We start from the raw sequence: 13,517 nt of genomic DNA, 5'->3' as shown, positions 1-13,517 counted from the left end.
GTATTCACAGTGATTCACTTTTTCCACATTTTGTTATGTTACAGCCTTACTCCAAAAATGGAGTAAATTCATTTTTCCCCCTCAAAATTCTACTCACAACACCCAATAATGACAACATGAAAAAAGTTTTTTTTTTGTTTTGCAAATATATTAAGAATAAAAACTAAGGAATCACATGTACATAAGTATTCACACCGTTTGCTCAATACTTTGTTGATGCACCTTTGGCAGCAATTACAGCCTCAAGTCTTCTTGAATATGATGCCACAAGCTTTGTGCACCCATCTTTGGGCAGTTTTGTCTATTCCTGTTTGCAGCACCTCTCAAGCTCCACCAGGTTGGATAGAGAGTGTCAGTGCACAGCCATTTTCAGATTTTATTGTTATTTGTTTAACCTCTATTTAACAAGGTTAGTCTCATTGAGATCGAGATCTCTTTTACAAGGGAGGCACGGACAATTTTTTTTCCCCAATTCACCTAACCTGCATGTCTTTAGATGTGGGAGGAAGCCATAACACCCAGAGGAAACCCATGCAAACACTGGGAGAACAAGCAAACTCAACACAAAGGCCACAGGTGGAAATCGATCCCATGACCTTCTTGCTGTGAGGCAACGGTACTAACCACTAAGCCACTGTGCTGCCAGAGATGCCATTTCTCCAGAGATGTTCAATCAGATTCAGGTCTGGGCTCTGGCTGAGCCACTCAAGGAAATTCATAGAGTTGTCCTGAAGCCCCTCCTTTGATATCTTGGCTGTGTGTTTAGGGTCACTGTCTTGCTGAAAGATGAACCGTTGCCCCAGTCCGAGGTCAAGCGCACTCTGGAACAGGTTTTCATCCAGGATGTCTCTGTACATTGTTGCATTCATATTTCCCTCCATCCTGACCAGTCTCCCACTTCCTGTCGCTGAAAAACATCCCCACAGCATGATGCTGCCACCACGCTTCACTGTAGGGATGGTACCTCGTTTCCTCCAAACATAACACCTGACATTTACACCAAAGAGTTCAATCTTTGTCTCATCAGACCAAAGAATTTTGTTTTTCATGGTCAGAGAGTCCTTCAGGTGAGCCTTTTGGCAAACTCCAGGCAGGATGCCATGTATCCTTTACTAAAGAGTGGCTTCGATCTGGCCACTCTACCATACAGGCCTCATTGGTGTATTGCTGCAGAAATAGTTGTCCTTCTGGAAGAAAACTGCTGGAGCTATGACAGAGTGACCATCAGCTTCTTGGTCACCACCCTGACTAAGGCCCTTCTCACCCGACTGCTTAGGTGGGATTAGGCAGGCAGCCAGCTCTCGGAAGAATCCTGGTGGATCCAAACTTCTTCCACTTACAGATGATGGATGCCACTGTGTTCATTGGGACCTTCAAAGTAGAAATGTTTCTGTACTCTTCCCCAGATTTGTGCCTCGAGGCAATCCTGTCTCGGAGGCCTACAGACAATTCCTTTGACTTTATGCTTGGTTTGTGCTCTGACGTGCACTGTCAACTCTGGGACCTTATATGTAGCCAGGTGTGTGCCTTTCCAAATCATGTCCAATCAACTGAATTTACCACAGATGGACTCTAATTAAGCTGTAGAAACATCTCAAGGATGATCAGTGGAAATACACTCAACAAAAATATAAACGCAACACTTTTGGTTTTGCTCCCATTTTGTATGAGATGAACTCAAAGATCTAAAACTTTTTCCACATACACTATCACCATTTCCTTCAAATATTGTTCACAAACCAGTCTAAATCTGTGATAGTGAGCACTTCTCCTTTGCTGAGATAATCCATCCCACCTCACAGGTGTGCCATATCAAGATGCTGATTAGACACCATGATTAGTGCACAGGTGTGCCTTAGACTGTCCACAATAAAAGGCCACTCTGAAAGGTGCAGTTTTGTTTTATTGGGGGGGATACGTCAGTATCTGGTGTGACCACCATTTGCCTCATGCAGTGCAACACATATCCTTCGCATAGAGTCGATCAGGTTGTCAATTGTGGCGTGTGGAATGTTGGTCCACTCCTCTTCAATGGCTGTGCGAAGTTGCTGGATATTGGCAGGAACTGGTACACGCTGTCGTATACGCCGGTCCAGAGCATCCCAAACATGCTCAATGGGTGACATGTCCAGTGAGTATGCCGGCCATGCAAGAACTGGGACATTTTCAGCTTCCAAGAACTGTGTACAGATCCTTGCAACATGGGGCCGTGCATTATCCTGCTGCAACATGAGGTGATGTTCTTGGCTGTATGGCACAACAATGGGCCACAGGATCTCGTCACGGTATCTCTGCGCATTCAAAATGCCATCAATAAAATGCACCTGTGTTCTTTGTCCATAACAGACGCCTGCCCATACCATAACCCCACCGCCACCATGGGCCACTCGATCCACAACAATGACATCAGAAAACCGCTCACCCACACGACGCCACACACGCTGTCTGCCATCTGCCCTGGACAGTGTGAACCGGGATTCATCCGTGAAGAGAACACCTCTCCAACGTGTCAAACGCCAGCAAATGTGAGCATTTGCCCACTCAAGTCGGTCACGACGACGAACTGGAGTCAGGTCGAGACCCTGATGAGGACGACGAGCATGCAGATGAGCTTCCCTGAGACGGTTTCTGACAGTTTGTGCAGAAATTCTTTGGTTATGCAAACCGATTGTTTCAGCAGCTGTCCGAGTGGCTGGTCTCAGACGATCTTGGAGGTGAACATGCTGGATGTGGAGGTCCTGGGCTGGTGTGGTTACACGTGGTCTGCGGTTGTGAGGCTGGTTGGATGTACTGCCAAATCCTCTGAAACGCCTTTGGAGATGGCTTATGGTAGAGAAATGAACATTCAATACACGAGCAACAGCTCTGGTTGACATTCCTGCTGTCAGCATGCCAATTGCACGCTCCCTCAAATCTTGCGACATCTGTGGCATTGTGCTGTGTGATAAAACTGCACCTTTCAGAGTGGCCTTTTATTGTGGGCAGTCTAAGGCACACCTGTGCACTAATCATGGTGTCTAATCAGCATCTTGGTATGGCACACCTGTGAGGTGGGATGGATTATCTCAGCAAAGGAGAAGTGCTCACTATCACAGATTTAGACTGGTTTGTGAACAATATTTGAGGGAAATGGTGATATTGTGTATGTGGAAAAAGTTTTAGATCTTTGAATTCATCTCATACAAAATGGGAGCAAAACCAAAAGTGTTGCATTTATATTTTTGTTGAGTGTAGATATACCTAAGCTCAATTTTTAGCTTCATGGCAAAGGCTGAGAATACTTATGTACAGTGCCCTCCAAAAGTAATCAGCCCTTTGGTAATTCACACATTTTTATCTGTTTATGCCATTTCAAATATAAAATGTAAATCAGCCATCTTAAAATAAAAATTTCTAAAATTATCTTCTTTAAACTCAAACTGAAAGCAAATCTCTACAACATGATAAGGGGGATGGGTATGTTAACATTTCCAAGTCACTGAATGTGTCTTGGACTTTATTTACACCAATTATGAAGAAATACAAACAGTATGACAATCTATGGTAAATCTGTGTGGAGTAGACAGTTCTTAAAAAAATGAGTGACTGTGCAGGAGAAGAGTGAGGAAAGCCACCAAGTACCACCAACCAGACAACCCAGAAGAAGATATAGACATGTAGCTGTGATTGGAGAAATTGTGCATAGTTCATGTTTCACATTATGTATCATCAAGTATACAGCTTCATGATGAAGTGGAGAAGAGGAGGATTTTCTTTCAACCAAAACATCAAATCTAGGCTTGCATCTCAGATGCACCTTCTGGCAAATTGCAGCTGAACTTTCATGTCTTCTTTTTAAGAAAAGCCTCCTCTTTAGTGAAAAGAATATATATATATATTTTTATTTATTTTTTTGGCCAATCTGAAGAATGATCTTATCCATAACTAAAAACTGTGACCTGAAGCATGAGTTTTGTGATCCTTTGCACCTGTACTAGGTTGATAATCCCTGTTAGCAACAAAACATCAAAGTGTTAACGATTGTAACTCTCTCTGCGCACAGGCGCTCATAATTATTGGTCTCTGATGTTTTTTTTATTGCTCTCCCTGAGCGAGTTAACAGGTGCATTTCCATGTGCTTACATGTCACACCGAAATCATACCAATTTAGATTTAGGCTGTTAGTGACCATTTGATGATCCACCGGAATTACTTTGTGCACTTCCGTGACCGGTTTCAAAGTATACGGCATTCGCAACAAACCGCTACGGAGACTTCCAAAAACCAAGTACTCGAGTGATTCCAACAGCGGTGACACAGCGGTTACAAATGACCCAGAGCACGCTTGAATGGAATGCATCTGCTATCATTAAGAACTGAACCACAGATTAATTCCAAAGTTTACATAAGTGTGATGTGGTGTTATAAGTCATTTTTAAGTGATAACTGTTCATTTTGATGCAGTCACGGCAAAAGCAGCAACCGTGAGAAGATTTAGTGCATGTGCATGGCCATTAGTCATAAACGCAGCCTGTTAAAATCAAAACAAAACACTTTTAAGTGGTGTATACGACTGTGAAAAATTGAAAAAATATATCTGTGTGATAATCAACGTTGTGGGGACATGAAACGTCCACATTCACAGCGACAATGAACACCTGAGAGGTGTGCATTAAAACAGCATGCTGCACACAAATATTCCAGATCCAAATTTTCACAGTCTCTCTCAAAGTGAGTGGTGTGTGTGTGGCGTGTGTGCGATTGCCAGCCGGAGAATATGTCTAGGTCCACGGTAATTCCTCACTCATGGATCACCAGTCAGAGAACACGTTGAGGTCCAGTATGAGTCCTGAGGCACATGATCACGTCCGACTGCAGCTCTGCATTTAGCTCAAGTTCACATTCTGATTTTATCCAATGCAGTGGTAGGCACAGTTCCGCTAATCCACTAACCACTAATTAGCGAAGCTAACTTTTTTGTTAGCAGATTAGCTTTTCAGCTAACTTCAAAAACCATCATTGGAACAATTAGCTTTCGCTAAATTTAGTTTTGATAATTTTAGTCTGCTAACATTTTCATAGTTAGTAACGGTGAAAAAGATTTGTAAACCCTAAAATCATACACATTGGTATTTTGCAGCAGTCAGGCAGCTGAGAGGAGCTGAGCTCAACTCTACCCCAGCAGAAGGGGTCTGGCTGCCAGGTTGCTGCAAAAAAAAAAAAAAGAAAAAAAAAAAAGGCATTTACATTCACAGCATACAGTGGTCCAGACGTGAGGCAGACGTGCTGAAAAGGAAAGTATGTTTGATTTATGCTTTTGATTTATAAATCAAATTCATCCGTATAGAATAACTACATTAATGTCAACTCTGACATTTTTACAAAGTGAAAATAAAGCACATATGTTTTCATTTTAAAATAATGCACTAATTCTGAATGTTTTGAACACTGACACACACAGATTCCAAAATGCATTATGGGTAAAATGAGTCTCCCCTCATCACTGATTGGTTGATGTAAAAAAACAACAAACAAGTGATTGTAACACGTGTGTTGGTTTTTACAAATAAATGTGTATTTGTAAAATATGTAATTTGTTTCATTTATTAAAAAAAAGGCATTTGCAAAACTGAAACTTCTGTTAAGTTGTGATTTAACTGTACAACTGTGTGATATAACCGGGCAAAAAAATAGAACACTGCCATCTACTGCCATCCTGCCACACAAACAGCATGTCAACACACTTTATTTTCCAAGATCTGACAAGTGGTTTTGGGGTGAACTGTGTTGTTTCATGTCTGTATATCCTCTGTAAATCTGAGCTATTACTTTCGAATGAAAGCTCAGAAACTTTGTTATCGGACGTAGCATGATCGTTTCACTCTGTCAGTCATCAGGATGTTTCTGCTTTAACTCAAATGTAGGTCACACGCTAAGAACAGAAATGAAATGAAATAAAATGCATAAAATACATCTGCAACCACAAATTATTAGCGCATGTGCACAGAGAGACTTACAATCATGAGTACTTTTATGTTGTCTTGCTAACTGGGACGTTAAAAAACGTGTGACGTGTCCTTTATGGTTTATAATATAACCCAATTATTACTTATTTTCTTTTTGCCAAAAAAGGTGTACCTGTCCTCCATGTTCGACTCTTTGATGTTGCTGTCATGATGACCATCACTTCCTGGCACCATGGTATTGCTGCTGGAGGCTGTTCCTAAGAGCACAGGCATCAAACATGATTAATTTACCACCAGCAACAACATGTGCCTTACAATTAAAAAGATGGTGTGAACTGGTCTAACTGCACTAGTCTTCAACCTGAGGTTACTGAGGGGATTTTGCAGCTGGAGGTGATGCGGTAAAAAGGGGGGTTGTCCATGTGAGTGACAGCTGAGCTAACAGGATCAGTCAACTCAAGCTCATTCATCAACTCCTCCAGCAGCTGCATAGTCTTATCTCTGCCCAAGTAAACCACCACACGCTTTACCTAAGGACAAATATGTAACAATGTTAGAAATATGACCAGTGGATACCGCGCACTGTGACATAGCCAGGACAGTGTGTGTTGTAAATGTGACTTACATAGGGCAAGAGGCTGGGGTCACTGCTGACTCCTGATATACTTATGAGAAAGTGCAGAATGATTTTAAGGTTTTTGGGCCAACTATCTGCTAATGTGGTCCACACATTTTCTATCTCTGACCAAGCAAACTCATCCCCATACTGCAAGCAAAAAAACAACAACAAAAAAAAAAACCCATTGATTTAAGAATCAATTCATTATATCAATCAACATGTTTAAAACGGTTTGGTTCATTTATCTCTGTATGACCAACTTTACATGTACAATCAATTGTCCCACCTTTGCAGTCATGAACATGAGGTTGTTGAGCACCATAGTTGTTGCACGAGGAGAGCCCCAGCCTTCTCCACGGAGCCAGCGTCTGCTGTTGACCATCATCTCCCTGTCATGGGCATCTTGATCATCCTCACAACTGTCACAATCCTCTGGTCGCCGTGCTGATGGTCTGAAGTCAACCAACTCCACATTGTTCATCCAAGGCAAAAGGTAGTGCAACATTACTTGACGACCACTGGGGTGCGCTGTCTGGATACGTTGGCTCACCTCTGCAGTGAGAAGAGTGCAGGCAGTTGAGCCAGATTCACAGCCAATTTACATGCACTATAGCGGAGGGACCTATGGTGTCAAGCGTGGGGTTCAAGTGTACTGCGCATTAATTTTTTGACAACAACCATAAATGTAGTTTACTTAGCACAGAAAATGCGGACCTCCATGTTGTTCTTTCCTCACTCCCAAATGGAAAGATTATGTTACTTGTTGGTTCAATAACTAACCTGAGAAAATGGGTAACGTAAGCTCTGGATAAGTCCTTGCCAACTCCTCCGACAGCTGGTAATAAGACACAGAGTAGAGGTGTGGCAACGGTGAGGGAGGAGTCAAGATACCATCTGTCCGCTGGATCTCCAGTTTGTGGGCATAACGGAAGAGCTTGGGTTCAAGGATCTATTTATTAGAGTCAAACAAACAAATGCAAAATATTTAATCAATACTACATTCTATGTGCTCAGCAATGTTAAGTGCTGAAGAATCTTAAATGTTCAACACAAATTCAGACCTGTAAGAGCTGCATGGCCACCTCATAGATATCCCTGGAAGAATCCGCTGCCTTGAACAGAATCAAATTCAGCAGCACCACAGTGTCAAACTGGTAATCCCTGAGACAAAACATAAGTGCAGTTTTTGATTGAGCATTCCGTGTTCCGAGTTCAAAGTATAAAATGGGATGATGAGAACCTGTTGTGAAAGACATTGGCGATGGCCCTGAAGCATCCGGCAGCCACACGACGTGAACCGGTGTAGCAGCGGTCCACAGCCCAGAACATGAGGTTGTTCTGGTCTGGATTCAGCTCCAGCAGCAGCATCACGGCCTCACAGCCTAGCTGGTGGACCTACCAGAAACACCACAGCAACTTGATTTACAGTACCTAAGTAGTCACAAGACGTATTTATTTATCCCAATTTGTGAATGTTCACCATTCTGTTCAATATTACAGTAATAAAAGTTGTATTACGAAAAACTAGAAGCACTCAGAGTGCAAACCTCCGCCAAGGTCATGGGGTCACTGACGCCATAACATCTACACGCTGTGGAATAATTGAACCTAAAAAAGTCTAACAATGATTTGCTCAGTAGTAAAAAACGTTTCATCTGCTGTGACTGGATAGCATGTATCCTTAGCGCTTGGCATCACAGTTTATTGCAACTTGCACCTTTCCCAGAAGCTACTGTCATCTGAGCACTGATATTGATATTGCATGTGCTTATAGACAAAAACAAATAAGAGACAAAATTCAATGTATTATTCAACTAAACTGCAAATATATTAATTTTTTAACATTTATGAAACACTTCTCTAAACAAGGCCACAGGGTCACTGACCCTAAAGAGATACCCTCCTGGCACAGTGATCTATTCAACAATTCAGTGTTACAACCAAAACTATGATACATACACTTTTCTTTCCTTTATATTTGACATCCTTCACCATGAAAACATACCACTAGAACTTTTAATCACTTTTATGTCTTTATTAGTTCAAAAGTTATTGTATAAAAACGATTTTTCGGTAATGGCGGTTTTCTTCTGAATCTAGCTCCATAACATTTGAAGCTACATCAAATCTGATGACACCTTACTGAATCAGTACAGATTCAGCTACAATTTGGTGTTAGTTGTGCATCTCTAGCTTCATTGGTCACCTCACAATGACACATTTTCTATTTTCCCTATATTTTTTCATATTCTGGATCACCAGATCCGGAATCCGGATCCGATCATCACCAAACTTTGTTGTTTGATAGAACATTTGACTATGTTACACCCAAATTATTTTCAAGCCTTTCTGCCTTGTTTTTGTGGAGTTAGAAACTAGAATGTCAAAATTCCCCCTATCCCGCAATCGTAATCCAGATCACCACTAAAATTTAATCACTTTTTCCTCTTGTCATTTCCAACCACCCTACAAAATTTCATCAAAATCCATTCAAAACTTTTTGAGTTATCCTGCTGACAATCAGACAAACAAACAAATGCGACCGAAAACATAACCTCCTTGGCGGAGGTAATAAGCAATGTTGATAAACCGTTGATCCCAAGCAAGTCGGAAAATTTAACAACAAACAACAAGTCTGTTATTATTGATACTAATGCAAAAAACAAACAGCCATGAAGGCAGAGTGCAAGAATTGGAAGAAAAGAACAAGCAAAGGCCAGTAAAACACAGACGCTTGCAAGAATGCAACTGAATGAAAGTGAGTACAAAAAATAAATAAATAAATAAATAAATACAATCTATATATTAAAAGCCATGTGGCCTCTGTGTACATGTATGCGTGTGTATAATTTCAATCATGGAGAAACTAGGGAGAGGTGACATTTGCAGTTTGGTATGCTTATGTATTTTGGGTCAAGGATGAACACCGCCAAAAGGGAATGTTGATAGGATGAATATTTTTGGAGAAACTGCGGATATTAGCTAACAACCGTGAACAATGGATGTTTATAATTACATTCTGGATATACACCATTCCCAATCATTATAGAAACTTTGCATAATTTATTACCGCCCTTGAAAAATGTCAACTAACTATTTTATAAACACTACCCAATGTCAATGCACTAGTAATAATAATATTTAGTCGCTGCTATGTTACATCTCAGATGTCAGAGTGACTAAAGGACATGTCACACCTTTTTTAACATCCTAGTTAGCAACACAATATCAAAGTGTTCTCTCTGCACACATGAACTCAATTATTGGTCTCTGATTTTTTTTTTTTATTGCTCTCCCTGAGCAAGTTAACAGGTGCATTTCCAGAAAACATCTCACTCGGCAATTCTTGCCATTTCTCAGTGTGTGACGTACTTATTAGCAAAACAGAAATATCTGATGGCTGACAGATAGAGCAAAACGAATGTGGTTATGTCTGATAATGAAGCTTTGGAGCTTTTATTTGAAAGTGATGGCTCGGATTTACAGAGGAGACAACACACTTCACCCCAAAACTCTTAACTTTATCAGAGTCTGTCGGATTTTTGAACCTAAAGTGTTGTGATTCTGCTGTTTGTGTCACAGGATGCTGGTTTACTGCTACCGTGAACATGACGTGGACTGTCTCCAACACAGACACAAATGCATGTCTCATATTGGAAAAACTCAGAAGACGCTATTTTCAGGAGATAATAGACTATCTGTCTAACATGCCACAATCATGACAGAATTTGAGTTGCAATTGGACATTATGAGGAGAAGTGGACCTGGACATTATTCTCTGGCAGCAATCCATACCTGGGGACTAGTGGAACTTGAAAATTATTTCTGGCTGTCGATCCAAGTGAGGACGAGTGGACCCTTTCCTTGGCTGGCAATCGTGCGCGCCCGATCATGATCACTATGCATGTGGGAGCTTCTTCTTTGTGGACTTTTTTATTTGGATATCTTTACACTGGGTGAGTGGAATGTTTTTTTTTCATGTTTTGCTTTGTGTTCCTTTCAATGAAAGTAAAACTTTTCAGTGTGTGTGTGTAGCAGCTGTTTTAACTTGCAGCTCAGCTGGTTTATTGCACTGTGATCACAGATGTTGGATCATCCATATTCATAAATGCAGAGTATTGAAAAGGACCTCCAATTTACATGGACTTCTGGCTGAATGTGAACAATATATAAACAGTATTAATCTTATAGACCCTCTCAACTGTAAAAAAAAACAAAAAAAAAAAAAACTGACGTGGGTTAAAATGGCAGCACTGTTTTAACCTGCGTGTCAGCTGTTTACTGCCTCTTAATGGACTTGGAATATCTCTTTTCACGGGCAACACTGACACAGATATAAACTTTTTTTTATGTATGATTTTTTTCACAATTATATACAACACTTATAAGCATTTTGTTTTGAATTTAACAGGCTGCATTTATGACTAATGGCCAAGCAGGTGCACTAAATCTTAAGTCTGCTCCTTTTACCATGACTACATCAAAATGAACTTAAAAACTAGTCATCAAAACATATCATACTTATGTAAATTTTAGAATTAATCTGTGCCTCAGTTCTTAACATTAGTAGCTACATTCCATTGAAGTGCACGCTGGGATGCTTCTAATAGCTACGTCATTTGTAGATAACACACAAGTACTCACAAGTACTTTGTTTTTGGAAGTCTCCGTAGATGTTTGTTGCGAATGCCGTATACTTTGAAACCAGTCACGGAAGTGCACAAAGTAATCCCGGTGGATCATTGGATGGTCACAAACAGCCTAAATCTAAATTGTTACAACTGTGGTGCAACATGTCCTTTAAAGCTCAAACATGGGCGGTGGAAATCACAACAAATGGAGTGATACACATTTTTCCAGTTCTGACCCGATTCCAATACACAAATGCCAAAACAGATACAGATTTCAATATAAGCGCTTTCTGAACTTGTTAAAACTTGCTGTACTCCGTGATACACCTTTTCACCTCCATGAGAAATATAATCTCACACACAAAGTTGCCTCAAGACGCTTCACACAAGTAAGGTCTAACCTTACCAAACCCCAGAGCAAGCACACAGGCAACAGTGGTAAGGAAAAATTCCCTCTGATGATTTGAGGAAGAATCATCAAGCAGACCAGACTCAAAGGGGTGACTCTCTGTTTGGGCCATGCTACAGAACTACTAAAAGACCCAGAATTTAGATAAAGTTGAGGCCGTGGCACGCTCCGCTTCCTAATAAAATGAATTAAAAGAGTAAAAAAGCACAGTAACATACTATGCCAGTATGCTACCCATACGAAAGGGAAAATAAGTGCGTCTTAAGTCTGGACTTGAAAGTCTCTACAGAATCTGACTGTTTTATTGATGCAGGGAGATCATTCCACAGAACAGGGGCAAGATAAAAGAAAGCTCTATGACCCGCACACTTTTTATTCACCTTAGGAACACTAAGCCAGGGCCGGTACGTAGGGTTTAATTAGGTAAGCTAAGTAGGGAGGTGTCAGTCCGTGAACAATTTCATAGGCTAGTAGCAGAAACTTAAAACCTGATCTCACAGGGACAGGAAGCAGTAAAGAGATGCCAAAATGGGTGTAATGTGGTCAAACTTTCTGCTTCGTGTCAGAAGTCTGGCAGCAGCATTTTAAACCAATTGAAGACCCCTAATGCTGGACTGCGGTAAACCAGAAATTGAACGCTGCAGTAGTCCAATCTAGAAGAGACAAAAGCATGAATCAGAATCTCAGCATCAGCCATAGACAGGATGGGATGAAGCTTCATTATATTTCGCAGGTGGAAGAAAGCAGTCCTCGTAATATCGCAAATGCAGAGGTCAAAGGACAATGTAGGATCAAAAATTACCCCAAGGTTCCTTACTTTGTCAGTGTGATGTATGGCACACAAGCCTAGGTTAAGCGTTAGCTGGTCAAATTGATGCCGAAGTCTCACTAAACCAAGAATGATCATTTCAGTCTTATCAGAGTTTAAAAGTAGGAAGCTGCGAGACATCCAGCTTTTCACTGATGCAAGGCAATCTTCTAAGGATTTTATGTGGATGAGATTACCAGCAGTTATCGGCATGTATAACTGAGTATCATCAGCATAGCAGTGAAAGGTAATTCCCAAAAGACAGTTAGTGCGTATATACGCAGAGATTCAGGAAGATTGTAAAGGGCAATATAGTGTTAGTACAGGAACATAGAGACTGACTAAACAATATAGATTATCTCAGAGAAAAACACTGTGGACACATATGGAGGGACTACCATCTGCAGTGTATATATATATAGAACAGTGCCTATAAAGCTGATGAATGTCCTACATTTTTAAGGACACGGTGTAACCACTAGTCTACCTTTAAAATTTATTTTACAAGAAGACCAGGCTATATTTAATCAGGTTATTAGAATTTTTTTTACATTTTCAAACAATTATTAACAATTGTGTGTAGACCTACTAACAATTGTTTTATTACAATTTTTGGAAAATAAGGTATATTAGATTAGATAGAACTTTATTAATTCCTTAGGAAGACTGCCTCAGGGAAATTGAGGTTGCAGCAGCACTGTATAGTAGGACACAAAAAAAACAACAATTTGTAAAATGTAAATACAAATATAAATACCACAAATACTGCTCACTACTGGTTTGCTAGCTACAACCCCTGACAATAATTATGGAATCACCGGCCTCGGAGGATGTTCATACAGTTGTTTAATTTTATAGAAAAAAAGCAGATCACAGACATGACACAAAACTAAAGTCATTTCAAATGGCAACTTTCTGGCTTTAAGAAACACTATAAGAAATCGGGAAAAATAATTGTGGCAGTCAGTAACGGTTACTTTTTCAGACCAAGCAGAGGGAAAAAAAATATGGACTCACTCAATTCTGAGGAATAAATTATGGAATCACCCTGTAAATTTTCATCCCCAAAACTAACACCTGCATCAAATCAGATCTGCTCGTTAGT

The 13,517-nt window shown here is 40.4% G+C and overlaps 1 protein-coding gene across 10 annotated transcripts in view; it reads right to left on the bottom strand.

Annotated features, from left to right (window-relative positions):
• The window catches only part of fryl (furry homolog, like), a 281,561-nt gene that overhangs the window by 82,145 nt on the left and 185,899 nt on the right, over positions 1 to 13,517 (bottom strand). For all 10 annotated transcript variants that reach the window (XM_034180526.1, XM_034180521.1, XM_034180529.1 and 7 more), the window contains 7 exons: positions 7,805 to 7,959; positions 7,626 to 7,725; positions 7,345 to 7,513; positions 6,851 to 7,116; positions 6,571 to 6,711; positions 6,307 to 6,475; positions 6,118 to 6,202 (listed from right to left, as the gene is read on the bottom strand). In XM_034180526.1, coding sequence (XP_034036417.1) covers positions 6,118 to 6,202; positions 6,307 to 6,475; positions 6,571 to 6,711; positions 6,851 to 7,116; positions 7,345 to 7,513; positions 7,626 to 7,725; positions 7,805 to 7,959 — 1,085 coding nt within the window. The remainder of the gene's footprint in view (positions 1 to 6,117; positions 6,203 to 6,306; positions 6,476 to 6,570; positions 6,712 to 6,850; positions 7,117 to 7,344; positions 7,514 to 7,625; positions 7,726 to 7,804; positions 7,960 to 13,517) is intronic.

This window comes from Thalassophryne amazonica, chromosome 10 (assembly GCF_902500255.1).
Source record: "Thalassophryne amazonica chromosome 10, fThaAma1.1, whole genome shotgun sequence".
Classification (NCBI taxonomy): Eukaryota; Metazoa; Chordata; class Actinopteri; order Batrachoidiformes; family Batrachoididae; genus Thalassophryne; species Thalassophryne amazonica.
Note: the sequence above shows the minus strand (reverse complement) of the source record. Positions and strands in the feature narration are given on the sequence as shown.